At 47.5% G+C, this 17644-nt stretch overlaps 7 protein-coding genes across 7 annotated transcripts; 1 reads left to right on the top strand and 6 right to left on the bottom strand.

Moving 5' to 3' along the window:
- Nucleotides 1-390: 390 nt before the first annotated feature.
- On the bottom strand, nucleotides 391-1368 carry DFJ58DRAFT_726232 (uncharacterized protein; the record flags this gene model as incomplete). The annotated part of the gene is made up of 6 exons (XM_041385336.1): nucleotides 391-560; nucleotides 784-993; nucleotides 1042-1136; nucleotides 1191-1209; nucleotides 1260-1316; nucleotides 1362-1368. The coding sequence occupies 6 exons, from the start codon at nucleotides 1366-1368 to the stop codon at nucleotides 391-393; spliced, it is 558 nt and encodes a 185-aa protein (XP_041245644.1).
- Nucleotides 1369-4504: 3136 nt separating this feature from the next.
- Nucleotides 4505-4663, top strand: DFJ58DRAFT_658103 (uncharacterized protein; the record flags this gene model as incomplete). The annotated part of the gene is made up of 1 exon (XM_041382014.1): nucleotides 4505-4663. A coding segment is annotated over one exon (159 nt), but the record flags the coding sequence as incomplete, so codon positions are not given.
- Nucleotides 4664-6601: 1938 nt separating this feature from the next.
- On the bottom strand, nucleotides 6602-9005 carry DFJ58DRAFT_281367 (major facilitator superfamily domain-containing protein). Its single transcript, XM_041379651.1, has 15 exons — nucleotides 8714-9005; nucleotides 8638-8664; nucleotides 8557-8585; nucleotides 8452-8500; nucleotides 8324-8401; nucleotides 8188-8272; nucleotides 7787-8139; nucleotides 7633-7729; nucleotides 7391-7583; nucleotides 7277-7334; nucleotides 7197-7222; nucleotides 7120-7137; nucleotides 7002-7069; nucleotides 6874-6950; nucleotides 6602-6809 (listed from the first exon to the last, which is right to left on the bottom strand). The coding sequence occupies exons 1-15, from the start codon at nucleotides 8890-8892 to the stop codon at nucleotides 6722-6724; spliced, it is 1425 nt and encodes a 474-aa protein (XP_041245642.1). The 5' UTR covers nucleotides 8893-9005; the 3' UTR covers nucleotides 6602-6721.
- Nucleotides 9006-10166: 1161 nt separating this feature from the next.
- On the bottom strand, nucleotides 10167-11372 carry DFJ58DRAFT_281256 (Manganese/iron superoxide dismutase). The gene is made up of 4 exons (XM_041379650.1): nucleotides 11004-11372; nucleotides 10703-10893; nucleotides 10506-10643; nucleotides 10167-10450 (listed from the first exon to the last, which is right to left on the bottom strand). The coding sequence occupies exons 1-4, from the start codon at nucleotides 11206-11208 to the stop codon at nucleotides 10367-10369; spliced, it is 618 nt and encodes a 205-aa protein (XP_041245641.1). The 5' UTR covers nucleotides 11209-11372; the 3' UTR covers nucleotides 10167-10366.
- DFJ58DRAFT_682205 (acyltransferase ChoActase/COT/CPT) lies at nucleotides 11268-14822 on the bottom strand. The gene is made up of 15 exons (XM_041383235.1): nucleotides 14316-14822; nucleotides 14215-14232; nucleotides 14084-14149; nucleotides 13843-14023; nucleotides 13722-13788; nucleotides 13563-13672; nucleotides 13212-13508; nucleotides 13074-13153; nucleotides 12638-13020; nucleotides 12481-12584; nucleotides 12315-12424; nucleotides 11999-12262; nucleotides 11712-11938; nucleotides 11580-11654; nucleotides 11268-11520 (listed from the first exon to the last, which is right to left on the bottom strand). Exons 1-15 carry the CDS (start codon nucleotides 14564-14566, stop codon nucleotides 11492-11494), a joined length of 2262 nt encoding a protein of 753 aa, XP_041245640.1. The 5' UTR covers nucleotides 14567-14822; the 3' UTR covers nucleotides 11268-11491.
- A 7-nt stretch (nucleotides 14823-14829) lies between these two features.
- DFJ58DRAFT_779999 (pyridoxal phosphate-dependent transferase) lies at nucleotides 14830-16689 on the bottom strand. The gene is made up of 5 exons (XM_041389720.1): nucleotides 16446-16689; nucleotides 16057-16395; nucleotides 15992-16006; nucleotides 15797-15938; nucleotides 14830-15748 (listed from the first exon to the last, which is right to left on the bottom strand). The coding sequence occupies exons 1-5, from the start codon at nucleotides 16664-16666 to the stop codon at nucleotides 15023-15025; spliced, it is 1443 nt and encodes a 480-aa protein (XP_041245639.1). The 5' UTR covers nucleotides 16667-16689; the 3' UTR covers nucleotides 14830-15022.
- DFJ58DRAFT_701464 (uncharacterized protein) lies at nucleotides 16674-17374 on the bottom strand (the record flags this gene model as incomplete). The annotated part of the gene is made up of 2 exons (XM_041383601.1): nucleotides 17141-17374; nucleotides 16674-17095 (listed from the first exon to the last, which is right to left on the bottom strand). The coding sequence occupies exons 1-2, from the start codon at nucleotides 17367-17369 to the stop codon at nucleotides 16674-16676; spliced, it is 651 nt and encodes a 216-aa protein (XP_041245638.1). The 5' UTR covers nucleotides 17370-17374.
- Between the last annotated feature and the right edge of the window lie 270 nt (nucleotides 17375-17644).

Raw genomic sequence — 17644 nt, 5'->3', positions numbered from 1 at the left:
CTTCGAGAGCTCCAGTTTAGGATTCAGGCTGAGAAAGACCTTGAATTTGCTGTGCAGTGGATCAAGTGCTGCATCATCCTGCACAACATGATCATTTGCTTTGAAACTGAGCATCGCAAGAAGGATGGAACATACAAGAGTTCTCTAAAGTGGGCTCATGTAGAGGGGGAAGATTTTGTTAATCAAGAAATTGAGGGTCCAGATGGTGAAGAAGTAGTTGGTGACAGGACATATGAAGGCACTCCAGGTCAAGCGGCTCGTGCAAGGCTGATGGATGCACTCTTTGACAGTCCTCACTCAGGTGCACAACGTAGGTGGGCACCAAATGCCAAATGGCTGTTGTAGGAAGATGTCGAGGATGTTTCGGGCATACAGAATGGTGCTGGAGGATCAGGAGGGGGTGATGGTGATGAGGGGGAGCTGCCATTTCTTCCCTGCAACATGGGGAGGGCAATTGGTTGTCTCGTCAACCATCATATCATCACCTTCTTCAAGCGGTGCGTCAAACCATCCACTGATTTCTTGATTCAAGTCATCGTCGTCATAGTCGAAGTTGTAATCTGGTGCCGGAAGACTGGGAAGGTGGAATTGGGGGACATATTATAAGGGGCGGTATGGGAGGAAGAAGGGGGAGAAGAGGGAGCAGAAGGAGGAGCAGGAGCAGGAGCAGGAGCAGAAGGGGGAACAGGAGCAGGAGCAGACACACAATATTGAGCACTCAGAGAATATTATTGATTGTATTGCAAAGATGAAGTACTGGAACCATAAGGATGGGTATCGTACAAGGGATATGGGAGAGCACAAGGTGACCATTGATGAGTAAGCCAAAGTGTGTGGGGAGACCAGCCCCACCACGCAGTTGCACAAGTGAGTATAATGCATCGGCATGATCAACGCCCAGTTTTGATGAATGAGTCACTGCGGCCATGGACAGATTGGAATGCCAAATGGAGTCCAGGTCTGTGTACCATGGCAGCTCCAACAGTGCTGCATCTACAAATAAATCAGTTGAGAACCGAGAAATCAGGGCCAGGGACTCACCTAAGAGGTTATTTGCTTGGGTCCCTTCAGCTGGCATTACACCAGCACCAGTGCTGCCAAATGATGCCTTGATTTTCTTGTATTTGCCCCTGAGACTGGAGGAATTTTAGTGTCTTTATCAACAGAGTAAAATCAAAAAAAGGACTCACATTCCAATGCGGTTGCCAACTGTGTCACAGAATTTTTGGGATTGATGGTGTATGCGGCATCATACTTACTGTGGTTCGCAAATAAGAGCTTGGCAATACTCTGGTAGATCTGGCCTTTATCTGAGCCTGGGGGGGGGAGGGAGTTATAGTGGTCAGCCAATTATTATCAACAAGTCATTGTAAATGTACCTAATGGTTCATACTACTAAGCAGGTTTTACTTTCTACTTTGAGTCCCACTTATAATTATATACCAATGAGACTTGTGTATATACATGTGGCACTTCTAACCCACCCTCGCAAGCTCGGGGGGTCCCAGAAGTGCCACATGTATATACACAAGTCTCATTGGTAACTCTAGCATATCTTGACATAACTGAACTTAACTTACTCTACTTACTTTACTTAAACCCCAACCCTAGCTTAGGGTTCGGTTGGGGTTACAAGATACCTGAAAGGCAAAACAAAGCACGATTAAAATGGTTGACTTTCATTATCTACAACTGTATATTGATTGTAGTGGTGGGTTGGGTTCAGTCATTGAGGCCAACTGACATATAAATTATAAATTATAATTGTGACCTGCTACAGTGGGAGTCCTGGAAGGCCACTGTGTGTGATGCCACATTATACATATGTACAGGTGATGTGATGTTGCTGTGAAGATCAATATTTGAGCCCTGTACACAGTGGGAGTCCTGGAAGGCCACTGTGTGTTGATAAATGAGAGGTAAGATACGAAATCTTTGGATACTGCCATATTATACATAAGGAAAGATGTAAAGATGTAAAGATGTGATGTGGTTGTAAAGTGCAAGATTTGAGGCCCATACAGAGTGGGAGTCCTGGAAGGCCACTGTGTGCGAGCAGAACAAACGAACGTAATCCTGAATGCCATTGTTAGATGTTAGATGTTAGATGTTACCAAACTATAAATAAGGAAAAGTGCATAAGTGTAAAATATGTGGCCCATACACAGTGGGAGTCCTGGAAGGCCACCATGTGCGAGAAGAGATTAGTCACCTTGAGATGCTTCCATATTATACATACATACTGATATGCGTGGGGTGCAATATTTGGGGCCCAAACAGAGTGGGAGTCCTGGAAGGCCACACTGTGTGAAGACAGATTTTAACGAACTGTTTGAGATGCTACCATATTATACATAATGAAAGGTATAATATATGAGGCCCATACAGAGTGGGAGTCCTGGAAGGCCACCATGTCATGTGCGAGGAGACATAAGGTATACAGCTCGTACACGCTTCCACATACTTAAGGAAAGGAGGTGTTGTTGTTGTGAAGGCCAACATTCGAGCCCTTTACAGAGTGGGAGTCCTGGAAGGCCACACTGTGTGAAGACAGATTTCAACGAACTGCTTGAGATGCTACCACATTATACATAATGAAAGGTATAATATTTGGGCCCTGTATACAGTGGGAGTCCTGGAAGGCCACCATGTGCAAGGCGAGATAAGGTACATATGTAATCAATGCTTCCACATTATACACAGGAACGATGTTGCAAGATCTGAGGCCTGTACAGAGTGGGAGTCTGGGAAGGCCACTGTGTGCAAGCAGAGATAAGGTACGATAATTTTTGAGGAGTCCACACAGTGGGAGTCCTGGAAGGCCACTATCTGCGGGGGGGGATGAGGGATGATGATGTTGGATGCCTCCACACAGTGGGAGTCCTGGAAGGCCACCATCTGCGAGGAGAGATGAGGGATGATGATTTTGGATGCCTCCACACAGTGGGAGTCCTGGAAGGCCACCATCTGTGAGGAGAGATGAGGGATGATGATTTTAGATGCCTCCACACAGTGGGAGTCCTGGAAGGCCACTGCCTGCAACAAGAGGTATGAGTGGTAATGTTTGAGCCCCATACACAGTGGGAGTCCCGGAAGGCCACTTCAATGACAACGACAAGCACATGTGATGAAGGTTGATGGGCCTCTGCACAGTGGGAGTCGAGGACTCCCACATAAATATAAAAACAATGTGATGATACAGGTGAAAAGCCAATACTAGCCAATACTAGGAGGTCTCATAACCCCTCCTTCCCCACTTCCTGGCCCAGCCAGTCTAACCCCTCCTTCCCCACTTCCTGGCCCAGCCAGTCTAACCTCTCCTTGCCGCTCTACCCACTTTCTGGCCTAGCTAGTCTAACCTATCCTTCCACACTTTCTGGCCCAGCCAGTCTAACTTCTCTCCTTGCTCCGCTTTCTGGCACAGCCAATCTAATTTCTCTTTGTTCTCAAACTCTTACCTGCGCTCGCCACTCTACCCATTTTTCTGGCACTGCCAGTCTGACCTCTTTTTCTGGTCTGCCCCGCTTCCTTTCCGCTTTCCGCTCGCCGCTCTACCCACACTTTTCTGGCACTGCCAGTCTGGCCTCTTTTGCTGCCTTCCGCTCGCCGCTCTACCCACTTTTCTGGCACTGCCAGTCTGACCTCTCTTTCCGCTCTGCCCCCGCTTTTGGCTCGCTGCTCTACCCGCTTTTCTGGCACTGCCAGTCCGACCTATCTTTCTGCTCTGCTCCACTTTCTGGCATGGCCAGTCCAACCTCTCCTTGCCCCACTTTCTGGTCCCGTTGGTATGAGCTCTCTTCCGCTCTGGCCATTGTCTGTCAGCGCCCTATCTTTTTCTTCTACGTTGCTGGCCTGCCGGTCGACGTTCTCTTCCACTCGTTTTTGCATGATGTTGAAGCATGTAGCTCGCCCTCTCTCTAGTGTCCTGATGTCGCTCGTTGTTTCGGTGTCATAATTTCATTGCGCCTGCTCTGCGCTGATATCTACGCTCACATGTTGATGCGTTGAGAGTTGTTTGCGCTGTTGATCGAGTCGAGCTTTAACTGATTACTTATTCATGTGCTGATCAGTGTGCCTGTTGTGTAATGCTTTTGTGTATTTGTTTCGTGCCAGCGCCAGGGAAAAAAAAAAAAAAAAAAAAAAACACAAAAAGACTTGAAAATGCGGATCGGGCGCGCGCGAGAGACCCTAACCCTAACCCTAAGCATGTCGAACTTGAATTGGTGTGCAGGAAGCAAAAGCAGGGACGACGGGCGTGAGAAAAACCCGGTGTACCCCTACGATGGAGATTGTATACGGCGTTAGGCAAAGTGGTGAACTGTATGTGCAGTTCTATTTCAACTTAATTGTTTAATTAATGATATACATTTGTCAAGCGTGAACGAAGTATGCTCTCGCAACAGCAAACAAGTTGATTGACGTCTATGGGCCCAATGGCGTGACTGGTTATGACCATTGAGTGTTCATTCTCAAAGACTGTAGCCGCCAGCTCAATCACCTCGACAAAGTGAAGAGGCTGAATCATCATTTTGTTGTCAACTCTTTTCATGGACACGCCCACAATCGTTGCTGCCAACTACAGTACCATACTCTCTATCAAGAAGGTCTTGGGATCAAGGATAAGGATCTGGAGACTTGCGAACATGTTTTTTCCAGGTTCTAATGCTGTGGCACCGCTCATATGCCAAAAAAACACAGTGCAGCTACATACATCATCTGCACCAGCCAGAATATTACCAGGAAGCAGTCTTGACCAGCCTTGCAGTCCTCATCACATCGAGCAAGGTTGTGGCATTGCAAACAGTACAGCGACAGTTGAAGAACAGAACTGATATCACTCAAACTGTGGACTTGCCTGGAGGAAGCTTTTGCCTCTTGTTGGGATTGCAGAGAGGGTTTGTACGTATGTTTTCAATGGTAGCTGGAAAAAATGTACCTACTGTTTCTTGTTGGCACATGGTATCTTTGCGCAGCAGGCCTCTGACCATCAGCCCACTCCTCATCATTTTGAGCGGTCAAATGAAGGGCATGTTTTATTGGTGGCAGTCTTCAGAGTGCCACTGTGTGTGGGGGGTGGGTAGAATGCCAAGGGGGAACAATTGAATTTGTTTTTTTTTTTGAGTGGTCAAATGAAGGGAATTTAAGTAATGGAGGGGTGTGCATTGGTGGTCATCTCAGAGTGCCACTGTGTGTATCAGGTTTTTTCTTGTTTTTCATGGGGGGGACATGAGTGGTTGGTGAAAACAAAGGGAGGCTTGTGATGAATGACAGTCTGATAATGCGAGCCTCTGTCGAGACATGAGCGGTGCGGTCAAACAGAGGATGGGCGGGATGGGGATGGGGCTTTTGTTGTCGGACAAGCTGCCAGCGTTTTAGTGTGGTTTAAGGTGTGCCGTGGTGGCAGTCCCAGAGTGCCACTGGGCACAGGGTTATTTATTTTTACGGAATCGAAGCGGCATTGATGCATGGTTCATTTTAGTCAGTGTACAGCATCAAGAATAGGGACATATTGTGAAGGCGTACGAGCGCCACCATTTGAATACATAAATGTAATGTTGTACGCATGGCAATCTCATATACAATATGGAGAATAGTGACATATTTTTTGAAGGAGTGCATGGTGGCAGTCCTAGAGTGCCACTGTGTGTGTGGTCTTTCGATGCCAACCATGAATTGAAGCAGCATTCATGATGCATGGTTCATTTCAGTGAGATGCGCATTGTGGCAGTCCTAGAGTGCCACTGTGTGTGGGGGTCAATTTTTTGACAGAGAAGTGTATATATGATGAGAATGATGACGCATGGTGGCCTTCCTGGATGGCCACTGTGTGTGCAGGGTCATTTTTAGAGGGGGTTTAGCATGTATGATAAGAAGGTGTGCTGTGGTGGCAGTCCTAGAGTGCCACTGTGTGCAGGGTCTTTTTTTTTTTTTTTTTTTTTTTTTTTTGGGTAGAGAATGATGTATCATGTATGATGATGCAGCATGGATGGCAGTCTCAGAGTGCCACTGTGCACAGGGAGATTGTGGAGGGGGGTCGAATGATGGTGGTGCGGCGGTGGCAGTCCTTAGAGCACCAGGCATAGGGAGATGCATGTATAGCAGTGGAGCGCCAGTGTATGGGGGGGTCGAATGATGGTGGTGTTGGCGGCGGCAGTCCTAGAGCGCCAGGCATAGTGAGAAATGGTGGCGAGTGAGGGGGGGGGGGGGGTCGAATGACGGTGGTGTTGGCGGCGGCAGTCCTAGAGCGCCAGGCATAGGGATCGAAGGATGGTGGTGTCGCCAGGCATGGCGGCGCGGCGGGGGCAGTCCTGGACCGTGGGAAAACCTAGGAATGCCGCAGTATTTTGGCCATATCTCCACAACCCAACCACCGATTTCTTTAATTGTTGGCTCATATCATTCCTAGAAGTACCCTCCATGATATGTACCAGCCCATGAAAAGAACTTTTTTCACAAGTTTGAAACCTATTTCTGAAATGACCATATAAGTGTTGTATAGCTTTTCCGGCTTTTCTACACCTGACTCTACTTTCGCGCCTTTGTGATCAGACGGCCAACTTTACATCCTCGACTTAGTACGGTCTCAATCCGCTTGGCCAAATTAATTGTGGGAGAAAGAAGGGTCAAGTTGCAATGATGCGTTTCTAGAATCAAATCATCCACACAATACAATCATGGTTACGAGACGTGCAGTGGTAATCACTTGTACTTTCCTCGCCACTCAGTTTGCTTGTTTCGTGCTCGTACCCCGATTCCCATCATAAACAGTTTCGACATATCCTGTGTCACTACGTTGTCGTTCTCGCGTTCTGTTGAGTGTGGCCATATATATTAATATTGCCCCGTAGATGGACGCATGAGCCAGTCACTCACGATTCATCCTTCTTCTGCCTTCTGATGTAAATGAACTGCATGAAAATGTACATTGCGGCACCAGCCAGTGAAACGATCTGCGATTTATTTAATCGAAGTGGATATGAATGGAGAAGCAGTCCACTCACCCCAGAGAACAAAGCGGGTTTCCACCAAATATATTTCGATGTAAGCAGAGCACCGGATATGGGGTTTCCTAGATAAATATTTATAAGGTGAAGCAAGAAACGCTACAAATGCACCTACCAATTAAATTTCCGAATCCTGCAGGATGAACGTGTGCGAGTTCAAAATAATATAGAAGTAAATCTGATCCTACTGACCACCAACAAAGAAATAGATCCACCCACTGTCGGACCTGATCAGATCATTCGCACATACCGAAGCTCGAGTTATCACTCACCCAAGTTCAGATGGGTTGGGTGTTAGGGTAGCCACGAGTGGACCCACGATCGAGTCATCTACATGAACGATCAATAACACCTTCAACTATGTAGTGAAACGGAAAAATACTTACACACCCCTGCACAATAGCCAAAAAGCACTCCGAGAATAACAACGCTGGTCAGGCTGCCCAATCCAATCATACCCAAAATTAGCGATCCGCACGAAATTGCCGCAATCACGATTAAGTTTAGTACTCCTGTAAACGCTGCGATATACCCTGCTGTAACTCGTCCCACAGAACTGGACGCATTTACAATCACAAGCTAGTGATCGCATCAGCAAGAAAACCACTTGCATAATGCTAGAACCCACAGAGTAAAACAAAAAGGTAGTGTCGATACCGTGTTTCATAGAGTCGAGTTGAAGAAAAGATGTCGGGTAGTAAAGGCCAATCAGGAAAAGAAACGCCCTGCATAACAAGTGATCATTTGAGAGAATTCGAGAGATCCTGTATTGCAGGTCTCACCTTACTATCGCGAAAATAAACGGAACATCACGAAGACATTTTTTAGCTGCCGCAATATAGTTCACTGGTGTCGTGGGCGAATCAAGACGAGTTCGCATACACAAGTATGCAACCAAAAGGAGAACACTGGTCAACCCTGCACTTGCACGCACGCCATTGGCAAAACCAACGCGTCCATTGAGGAGGTTATTAAGCATAATTGAATAAACGATAGCACCCATCAATGAGCCCAAAGTAGCAAACGTCATCACTAGCGTGCGTCTCCGTTTGAAATAATGCGAGACAATAGCTAGGCTCGGGACGTGCAGTAGCCCCAATGCGATACCTGAGCCTAAGCCATGAGTAAGGAATACCTATTACGATGTTAGAAAACGAAACGTCAGAAAGCCAGAGGGCGTTACCTGGAAGTACTGATTGGGCTTCGCCAGTGACAGCATGAAGAGAGAGAAACTCTGCAGAAGCGATCCGGTAATGACAAGATGGTAACTAGGTAGGCCTGTTGAGTACCGTCTCCAAGACACTTGCATCTACACTCACAAATAACCTCGATCATATAGTGAGCCTGATATAAGGCGCAGAGTGCTGCCTAAAGACCCATTGAAGCTCCCGATGAATCTGCAAGAGACCATGAGGATACCCACGATAGAGAAGCATGTAGAACTCACGAAATAGCAAATGACGTCTCATGTGTGAGGTAATGCTCAGTATAGAAGTCTGGAGGGCAAGCCGTTTATTTATAGTTCCATCCTCAATTTCGTGTTCAGCAATACCTCGATAGACACCAAATGAAGAGGTGTAACTTTTAACCATCAGAGCGAGATTCTTCATCGATGATAGAGCGCAATACTCACCCCAAACTGCAGAACAGTATAAGACGCCTAGGCCAATTAAGTAAGAGCCAGCCCCACCAAAATTGTGTCTCCTTACGATCCAAAAGCAGTGGACCAAGCGGCAAGACCACCTTCTGGAAACTCTTGCACGACCAAAGGAAGATCGGATTCCTCGGAGACTGGGTATTCAACTCCCAGCTCCTCTGACCCCTCTTTGTGCTCTTGTGCAGCCGGGGGTCCTGCAAAAAAAGTTTGAGGTTTGGTGTCGACTGTCATTCGTGTGCTGAGATAAGTGACAGCAGGAGCTGTACATATACATGGAGGTCTGAGCCCTCGACTCCGATCATTTTATCATGTGCATGCCGTAGACTAGGAGTAACATGTGACGCATAAAAACCTAGTACTCGATTCTGTGCATCCGGAAGAGACTTCGGGATTCGAGATCGGAATGGTCAGACGCTGAGAGTTGCGGGTCGTGTTGGCGAATTGTTGGTGGATGTCAATTATGCCGTTGTCATTGATTTTCGAAAGTCCGCTGTGCAACGTGTTGATCAGAAGATTCAGAACTGCTCAGAGCACACCAGACTCGGAATATCACAATCTACACGTACCTTTCAGAAGTTCAGGCCGAGTGCTGCATGACACGAAGTTGTCTTCTCTCCCAGATTTAGAGTTGACAGGGGTTATAATGCATGCTTCAAAACTTCTCGTGAACGAAAATCCGGGCCACAATTGCAAAGACCCTTGGCAAGAATCGAACATTTGTTTTCAGTCCTCGCTGTTGCGCGATTGCCGCAAGTAGAAATTTGGGATGATCGATGAAGCTTAATTAAGCTTTGAAGGGTGCTGATAAGTTCGTGAAAGTGACAAAGTTCGAACGTTCAGCAAGGGCCAGAGCCAACAACGATTCAATCTCCGATTGTGTATCTATCTCCCTCCCCCATATGTTTGATGCATTCTGCGTCTGCGTTGTGCCAGAATACTGCATTCCTCAGCCACATGTCCTTGTCTAGCCTTGTCGATGTCATCCCTGATCGCCCTCGCAGCGCCCCTGGGCAAGGAGCCAAGCCAGCCAGAACACTCGGGAGAGACAAACTTCGTACGCTATACATGTCGGCATCAATAGTATGCAGTGTCACGGTGGTGTCGTCGATCTACATATATCCATTCAGCCACTCGATGATGCCCTCCTATAGAAGCTCTTTCAGCCACTCGATGGTACCTGAATCCTAGACTCCCCTATCCAGACCTCCGTTTCTTCTATTAGAAAGGTGCCCGGGTGTCCAACCAGAACACACTTCAGTGGAGTGCAATAAGTCGCCGTTACCGGTTCGTGATACCTATATCCACCCAGCACATATTCACGATTTTCTCCAAGCTATTCGTGCGACTGATATCACTATTAGTCTCCGAGGGATTCCTGCTGATTTCCTTGTGACATTAGAGGGTGACGGTGCTGAATGTCAGACAAGCAACAAACCTGTGCACGTAGATTAGGCTGTTGCATGTCTAATTAGCCTTGCTGACATATGTATATGAATCATGAGGCTTGCGTGCGCATACTGTGGTAAATATAAACGACTTCTTCAAGGGAAAATAGATTGAACGAGCGAACAGATAACCAAACCTATCAAAGCTTTGTCCTAAAACGAACAATAGATACAATTCATTGCGACAAGCGACGCATCGATAATACAACATGACGCGAATTCATTCCTCTGTTATTTTATTCTGTTGCCTTCTCGAGAGCTTACAGCTTGCTAGAAGAAAGACCCTCCGTGTACCTCTTTTCAGCCTCCTCAAAGTTGATAACGCTCCAAATGGCATTCAGGTACTAAAAGATGTGATCAATAAAGTGTATCTCGCTCCAACGAAGAATAATGACTCACATCAACCTTAACGTTGAGATACTGGAGGTAGAAAGCATGCTCCCAAATGTCAACCCCAATGATAGGGACGAGTGTCAAAAGCGGGTCCTGGTTTGCAGTCGTGCTGATCTCAAGGCGCTTTGTGGCGGGGTTCAAACCCTGAGCATGACGAGCCGTGAACATCACATCAGTCATTTGTGATGAAACAAGAAACTTACGAGCCAGCCCCATCCGGAACCTTGAATACCAGCGGTGGTGGCATTGAACTCCTTCTTGAGAGCATCGAGCGACCCGAAGGTCTGCACGATGGCATCCTTAAGAGGACCAGACTTCAGGGAACCACCGTTACCCTTGCCCTCACTGGAGGCAGGCGCCAGGTTCTTCCAGAAGAGAGAATGGTTGATATGACCTAAATACGTGTAATGAATAACGTGGATGAGTCACGATCGATGACGAGCGATAAGATAAGAACACCAATGACGCGATCATTTGGCACCTGAGTTAAGTATGAAGACTTACCACCACCGTTGAACTTGAGTGCTGCCTGGAGGGCGATGCGCTCCCTGGGGGTGGAGCTTTTTGCGTAACTAGCCTCGGCAGCGTTGAGAGCGTTCACATAGGTTTGATGGTGCTTCTTGTGGTGAAGCTCCATAATCTGCCTCGAGATGAAAGGCTCGAGAGCATCATAGGCGTATGGGAGATCAGGGAGAGTGTGGGTGGACATGATGGTTTCGATGAGATAGTGATGGTGAAGAGAGTGGGAATATGATAGGAGACTGATTCAGAGCATCATCCATTTATCTCAGTTGTCGTTTGTTTATCAGCGCCGCATACTAGCGGGTAGCCCACGGAATGTCATTATGGTCTAAAGAGCACGTCATATGATTACATATACAGATAGGTCGACTCAGATACATCATAAATGTAGTGATGCACAAAAAGTAATAAAATCATAGGCCAGGATATATACTCCGATACTTGTACATACAGCATTTAGTCACCTTCCGTCAGTAATCGGACAGCGGGAGGACTTTTCCTACATGCCGAGGTTAATCAGCGCTGGAAAAACATAGGCACGAGGACATTGAGACACACCAATATTCGCATACGGACTTCTCTTGCGGCGTCCGAGCAGATCGATATCGCCACTACCAAAGAACGAATACCCGGCTAAGAATATATCCGTTAGTAAGCTTACGAAAAGCTGCGCATAACCAAATGACTCACGCATAGTGTCCTCGTAGTCGCTCCCTGATTCGTCTGACCCGTAACCATGGCCGTTGATTGGCCGACCAGTCTTGGAGTCACGGAGGATACCAGCGTGATCAACAAATGGCGCAGGGCGTTCATTTGCAGAGCGGTGGAGCTGAATTAAGATCCTCTGAACTTCTAACAGATATCCCTGAAGGGTATCCAGGAATCGACGCGTCTGTAGATGCTTCGATGAAGCGACGCTGTGGGCGCATTCGTCAGCGTCAGTGACACGTCAATTGATAATAAAAATTGTGACGTACACGCTAATCCCGTTCTCTTTAATGATATATCCAATGCCATAGCCATCAGCCGCAACAGGTCCGAATCCGAACAGGCGTAATGCAGGATTTCCACAGTTTGAAGTGGACAAGATAGAAGTACTTAGTAGATTCCAGCCCGGGTCAGCGAAGATTGATGGGAGGACATTATTCCGAATGTTTCCGTTCGGGATTGGGTCATCAGGAGATGGATCAAGGTTTCCTGCCACCTGGCGCTGATGTAAGCAGTATAACGCATATAGGTGTCTACAACAAGCCATCAATACTGAAATCGGGTACAGCTAACAGGAGGACAGACCGGTCTTGGCCAAAGCCCTGGCTGCATTCCTTCGTAAGTTGTACGTGTCGCTCACAGGCCTTGCGCAATTCATGGATCTTCTCATCTGGCGAACACTCCGAGAAAAATGTCTAAATAGACGAGTGGAAACCAGTAAGCAAGACCCGATGATCACGTAGGCGCTTACCTTCGTGAACTCGACGCTCTCTGGTTGCACTGTCCGGATTGCTTCAGTCCTCCCATGAAGGAAGGCCTTCGTCATCGCAGGTTCATAAGTGCATTCCGTTCTCCCTAATACCATGTCAGCATTAAGGTTTCAGAATCTCTGAAGAGCGCATCCTGACCATAAAGTCCGAAATATGCCGCCTGGAAAGCCATCTGCACGAACGCATCGGGACTGAAACCATGACTCGTGATAAAGTTCTTTCCATAACCCTTGAACTCGAGTGCCTGACAATCATTCTGACATATAAGGTCACTCAGCCGCGTCTCAGCATACCGAATGCCGACGCGAATTGAGGGAGTCAGGGTCCACATGAGTTTAGAGGGTGAGGTATCATATGAGACAATTTGAGAAGTTATTGGCAATTTGCCATTAGCTATCGACTTGGGGGGCTTGTAGGATTTGGCGTGCGGGGAAAGGGACGCATGGAACAGCGTGGGTGCGGAAGGATTGATTGAACGCGCAAGGAGCATCAGGCCTTCAGTGAAGACATCTGCGGCAAACCTGATGATAACATGAGCATATAAGAAAACAAGTTTGAGGCGACTGGGAAGTACCTCAAAACTGTGTGGCCGTCAACGCCGGTATGTTCAAAATTGATGCCGGCGGCACCATCCGCACACACAATGATTTGTAGCTTAAATTGAATAACGAATGAAATCAATTACCAACAAACATCGTGAACGCTGACTCACTTTGTCATACCACCTGTTAGTGCACGTACCCACCTGCACACCTTCCCGCAGGTCATAAGTTCCACAGAGGAAATTACTGCATAGAGCAGCAAGGTCTTCTCCCTTTTCACCATTTCGAACGAGTGCGCCGACACCATCGCGACTTGGGGCTGCATCATCCAAGCAGACAATGAACAAGGCATCGTCGACCAGGCGCAGGCAAGCTGCATTGGTCTTGTCCTGGGCGAGTTCATGTCGAAGAGAAGACCAAGTCTTCCGATTCTCAGTAGTGAGAACACCAATAGCCGTACGGGCAACCTTTATGAGTCACAGTTAGAGCAAGTAGATAAGTGTTGATCAATAAGTCCTGACCTCAGTGATCGGAGTCTTGTCAGCGTCCTTGCAGATGGCTTGGAGGTTGCGAAGAACCTCACGCTCTGTTAACAGTGGTCGGTTGTCCTCGTCAAGGGCATCAAACCAATCTAGTGGGATATTAGCGGCTGAATGCATAAGTTAGCATGTCCAGCTAACAGAATTGTCCTCTCCGCAAAACTACTATATGACGAGCCGCATCATTCGCGAGCATTTTGCAGCCACGCTAACCGAACGGATAGATTTAATTCGAGTTCACGTGCAAGTTTGAGAGACATACCTCTGTTGGTATACGAGCAGTCCCAAACAATCTACTGTACTGATCCATATCTAGTGCACGACCACGTACGGTATCGGGGTCAAGTAGACCTTGGCGGAGATCATGAATAAAGCCTAATGATGATATAATAAGAGCCGTAGCGCGGGGTAGCTGAGAGCCCCGATCTGGGGTAGGATCATTCCTGCCGGCAATGGATTTAAGGAGGGTTTTAAAAGGCAGATGAAAATCACATGAAACGTACTCGAGGACAAAAAACGGATTGAGAGCAAGTACTACAGGATCGCTGTGCGAGAGGTAGCTTTCATACCTACCCACAAGGATGAGATACCCATGATTAGAGAAGTACCTCGAGGCAAAATAAGAGAAGCTCACCAGAAGTCCTCGATATAGCTGCGAGCAGCGAAAGAGTCGCAAGGCAAGATCCGGAAAGCCGTAATGAAGAAGCAGTTCGATTAGCGATGGACGAAACTCACCTCGCTTTCTCTTGAGCCCACTCGTTCAATCTCCTCTGTAGAGCGGGACCTTCGCCATCTAAGAAAGTTCGAACAGCATGCTGAGTGGCAGCATGTTCCTTGTCATCCTGGAGACCTCGAAGAGCGGTCAAGTAGCGCTTGCAAGTGTCATCGAGAGATGGAACTGGGAGCTTTGGCAGGGCATCCTGGTTCGCAAACGTGCGTCCAGCGGGCGGAGTAGTTGGGCGGAAGGTTGTTGTTGGAGTTGCCATGATATTGACAGTGGCAGAGAGAGGGAGAATAGACTTAGTAGACACCGCGCTAATTAGTCATTTGACAAACTTCACTCCCTTTGTAGTTTCTCGAGTGAACATGACAGATTAGGCTTTGATTTTGAAAGTGCGGAGCTAGCTGGAGCAGCCCACCTCGTCATTAACATAAGCGTTACCTGTCAATTCTCTTGGATCTACGAAATCAACTCAATTGGCATGGCCGGGACTTACAGCGGCCATTCAGATTCAACTCAGTCTCGTAAGTATGCGCTCAAACTCCATTTCATACACCTATGGGTACCTCACCGCTTGGGTGACTCATGTCATGCCGTAAGGTACTGGTTGTCAACAAACAAAGGTACGGATCATTCTGAGCAGTCCCCTGTCCCCAAGATGCTGCGGCAAAATCCTACTCCGTGGCAACAAGTGGCATCTGGAGGCACGAACTAATCTGGACTACTCTGCTTTCAAACCGAGATGGCGCTCGCACTCATGCAGTCGCTCACATACTTGTTTTACCAAGTCATCACTCACATTCGCCACTGAGAATCTAATCCAGCGCTCCCAATCCATCTTTGACTGACCAAGTGACTCGAGGTCAGGCCCGATGCTGTCATCGCAGAAGAACTGCATGGGAAGGGCCAAAACGCCGAGTTCTTCCGCAAGTCGTTGGCATAATGTAATTGCAGGGATCCCGACAAAAGGGTGCTTTACAAAGGCGAAATAACCGCCTTGCGATCCGATCGTCCAATTGGGAGGGAGATGCGTGCGGAAGATATTGTGGCGTATTTTAAGTGATTGAGCATTGGCTTGGATTGACTGACGCAATATAGGTAGCAAGCCTGGAGAAGTGAGAGCTAATTGTGGAGGGCGTGGCGCACATATTTGTAGGCAATCGAGTGTGGTGGTGACGTGTTTCAAGAAGTCGGGTGACGCTGCAATCAAACCCAGCCGATGTCCAGGGAAGCAGTAAGACTTGGAAAAGGAGAAGAGATGAATGATGTTTGATCTCCATGACGATGAGGGCTTCAACAACTCAGTCTGAACTGGAGCGAAAAGGGTGTGCGGGGGCAGAGTATCCACAAAATCCCGGTAAGTCTCGTCGAGGACAAGAGCAATCTTGTGTTTCTGTGCGAGCTTGGCGAACTTTGAAATCAAGTCCGAAGAGTAAATTGCACCTGTCTGTATGGTGGTTATAAATTAATGCATGTCAACCAGAAAGGAACGAACTGGGTTGCTTGGAGTCACAAGCGCAATTGCCTTTGTTCGTGAGTTGATTAACTTCTCGCAGTCGCTTGTTGAAGGAAGGAAGCCCTCATCAACGCGAGTGTATAGTGGTACTGTTTTGATGCTGAGAAGATTCAAGGTCATTCTGGGTAGGTGATCAGGTAAATGAGAGCAGATTCAGCAGGTAAACTACCATACTGGTGGTTAAAATACCTATCCAACATCTTTTGAGCAGGACCACAAAGGAGAGACAAAAAACATACCACGGAACTGGCAGGATAATCTCGTCTCCTGGATCAGCAAGACACATCACAGTCGCAACGAATGCCAAGTTGCACCCAGCCGTTATAGCAATGTCGTCTTGGGTAACATCCATTTCTCGTCCATATACTGTTTTCATCTCCTCCGCAAAGGCCGAACGAAGGGTAGATTCTCCAACAACATCGCCGTACCCTGATGATCCCGGAGAAGACGATGAGTGTGATAGAGCCTCGAGAAGGACTTTGGATGGAGGAGTTCCTGGAACACCTTGCGACATGTCAATGAAGGGCCGTGTTATTGTCGGCCTATACACCATTCCCCATGATTGTGCGTGTGTAATACTGCAGCATGTCTTCAGTCAGATAAGAAAACTCATGATGCAAGTACACACGGAGGATATATTGTGGTCGACACTCCACGTGACAACCGGAAGGACAACGAAGATAACATTAGCAACGATTTATCGTGTGGCTGAACTCCAGACTTTTTGGTGCAATGAATGGGATAGAGATGCGATGAGTATGGGAAGAACGTACGGTTATAGCTACCTTCATATAGTGTTGTGGGCAGAACTATTTGCGGGCAGTTCTGCCGGCAGAACCGGCAGAACATGGCAGAACTAGGGTTGTGCCATGGCAAAACTAGGCAGAGGTAAATTATTTGTCAAGAAACCATTGGTTGACATTAATATAATGATGCAACATCCCAACCACCCTCTCACACCATGATCAATCACCGAGAACTCTTCATCAATAGATTTTGGCACCATACCGGCCTCAACTCGTGCGAGCTCGTCGAAGTTATACACATTACCTTCCAATATCTCGAGTCCATCAATATCAACATCTTCAAAACTCTCAACGACATCCTGCTTCTCGAGTGCATCAAATTCTGCATCAATCTCGTCAACTGAAATGTCTTCCGGGCCAGCAAGCAGGTCGTCGATGTTGTTACTTTGGATTGTAAGTGGTGGCTCGAATGCAAATGTGTTTTCGAGGTTACGTGCTGTATCAAGGTCGATACCAGGCTCATCTCGGGTGTACATGTGTGCATGACGGCGACGAACAGGCCTCCCGCTAGCAAGTGTCTCCAGGTGGACAGTTAGGGCATCGAGCGGCGTCGGTAAGGTGTTTCGGCAGATTGTTGTCGCGGTTCTCGATATGAGTGCCAGGGGAATTAAGCGGACAGTTGAAATAAGATCTATTAGATGAGTTGGGGACATCTTCGAGGCGGTCAAAATTGTCTTCGACAACCTTGGGAAGAGGGCGCCCTCCAGACTTAGCCATGGAAAACACGTAGTAGTAGTAATGTTCATTTACTGGGTAGATACAGAAAGGATTTGCATTGACAACTATACAGTTTATCATACATTCGTCTCACGCATCCTCCGGTACCTTTTGTACTTCTGCCAAGTTCTGCCCCAGACCTTCTGCCAACTGCCAGGTTCTGCCAAGTTCTGCCACGGCGAATGGCAGAACGGCAGTAATCTGCCAACAACACTACAGGCTTCATATCGATAGACCAGAATCCATTTTTGTTCACTAGGGGTTCGCCGTGCGAACTTATGACCTTGCCCCAGGTATGTTACGT

Source organism: Suillus subalutaceus (assembly GCF_016647625.1).
Source record: "Suillus subalutaceus strain FC151 chromosome Unknown DFJ58scaffold_33, whole genome shotgun sequence".
NCBI classification, from domain to species: Eukaryota; Fungi; Basidiomycota; class Agaricomycetes; order Boletales; family Suillaceae; genus Suillus; species Suillus subalutaceus.
Note: the sequence above shows the minus strand (reverse complement) of the source record. Positions and strands in the feature narration are given on the sequence as shown.

Coding starts and splice junctions, on each gene's coding strand:
- DFJ58DRAFT_281256 (XM_041379650.1), bottom strand. CDS start 11,208: ATGTCCACCCACACTCTCCCTGATCTCCCATACGCCTATGATGCTCTC. Junction 10,644..10,702: donor GTTCCGGATGGGGCTGGCTC/GTAAGTTTCTTG, acceptor CGTCATGCTCAG/GGTTTGAACCCCGCCACAAA. Junction 10,451..10,505: donor ATCTCAACGTTAAGGTTGAT/GTGAGTCATTAT, acceptor CACATCTTTTAG/TACCTGAATGCCATTTGGAG.
- DFJ58DRAFT_682205 (XM_041383235.1), bottom strand. CDS start 14,566: ATGGCAACTCCAACAACAACCTTCCGCCCAACTACTCCGCCCGCTGGA. Junction 13,509..13,562: donor ACAAGACTCCGATCACTGAG/GTCAGGACTTAT, acceptor TGACTCATAAAG/GTTGCCCGTACGGCTATTGG. Junction 12,425..12,480: donor AGAGCGTCGAGTTCACGAAG/GTAAGCGCCTAC, acceptor TCGTCTATTTAG/ACATTTTTCTCGGAGTGTTC.
- DFJ58DRAFT_281367 (XM_041379651.1), bottom strand. CDS start 8,892: ATGACAGTCGACACCAAACCTCAAACTTTTTTTGCAGGACCCCCGGCT. Junction 7,584..7,632: donor CTACCTTTTTGTTTTACTCT/GTGGGTTCTAGC, acceptor TGCGATCACTAG/CTTGTGATTGTAAATGCGTC. Junction 6,810..6,873: donor AGGCAGAAGAAGGATGAATC/GTGAGTGACTGG, acceptor CACACTCAACAG/AACGCGAGAACGACAACGTA.
- DFJ58DRAFT_779999 (XM_041389720.1), bottom strand. CDS start 16,666: ATGTTCTGCCGGTTCTGCCGGCAGAACTGCCCGCAAATAGTTCTGCCC. Junction 16,396..16,445: donor TCGACCACAATATATCCTCC/GTGTGTACTTGC, acceptor GACATGCTGCAG/TATTACACACGCACAATCAT. Junction 15,749..15,796: donor TTGTGACTCCAAGCAACCCA/GTTCGTTCCTTT, acceptor ACCACCATACAG/ACAGGTGCAATTTACTCTTC.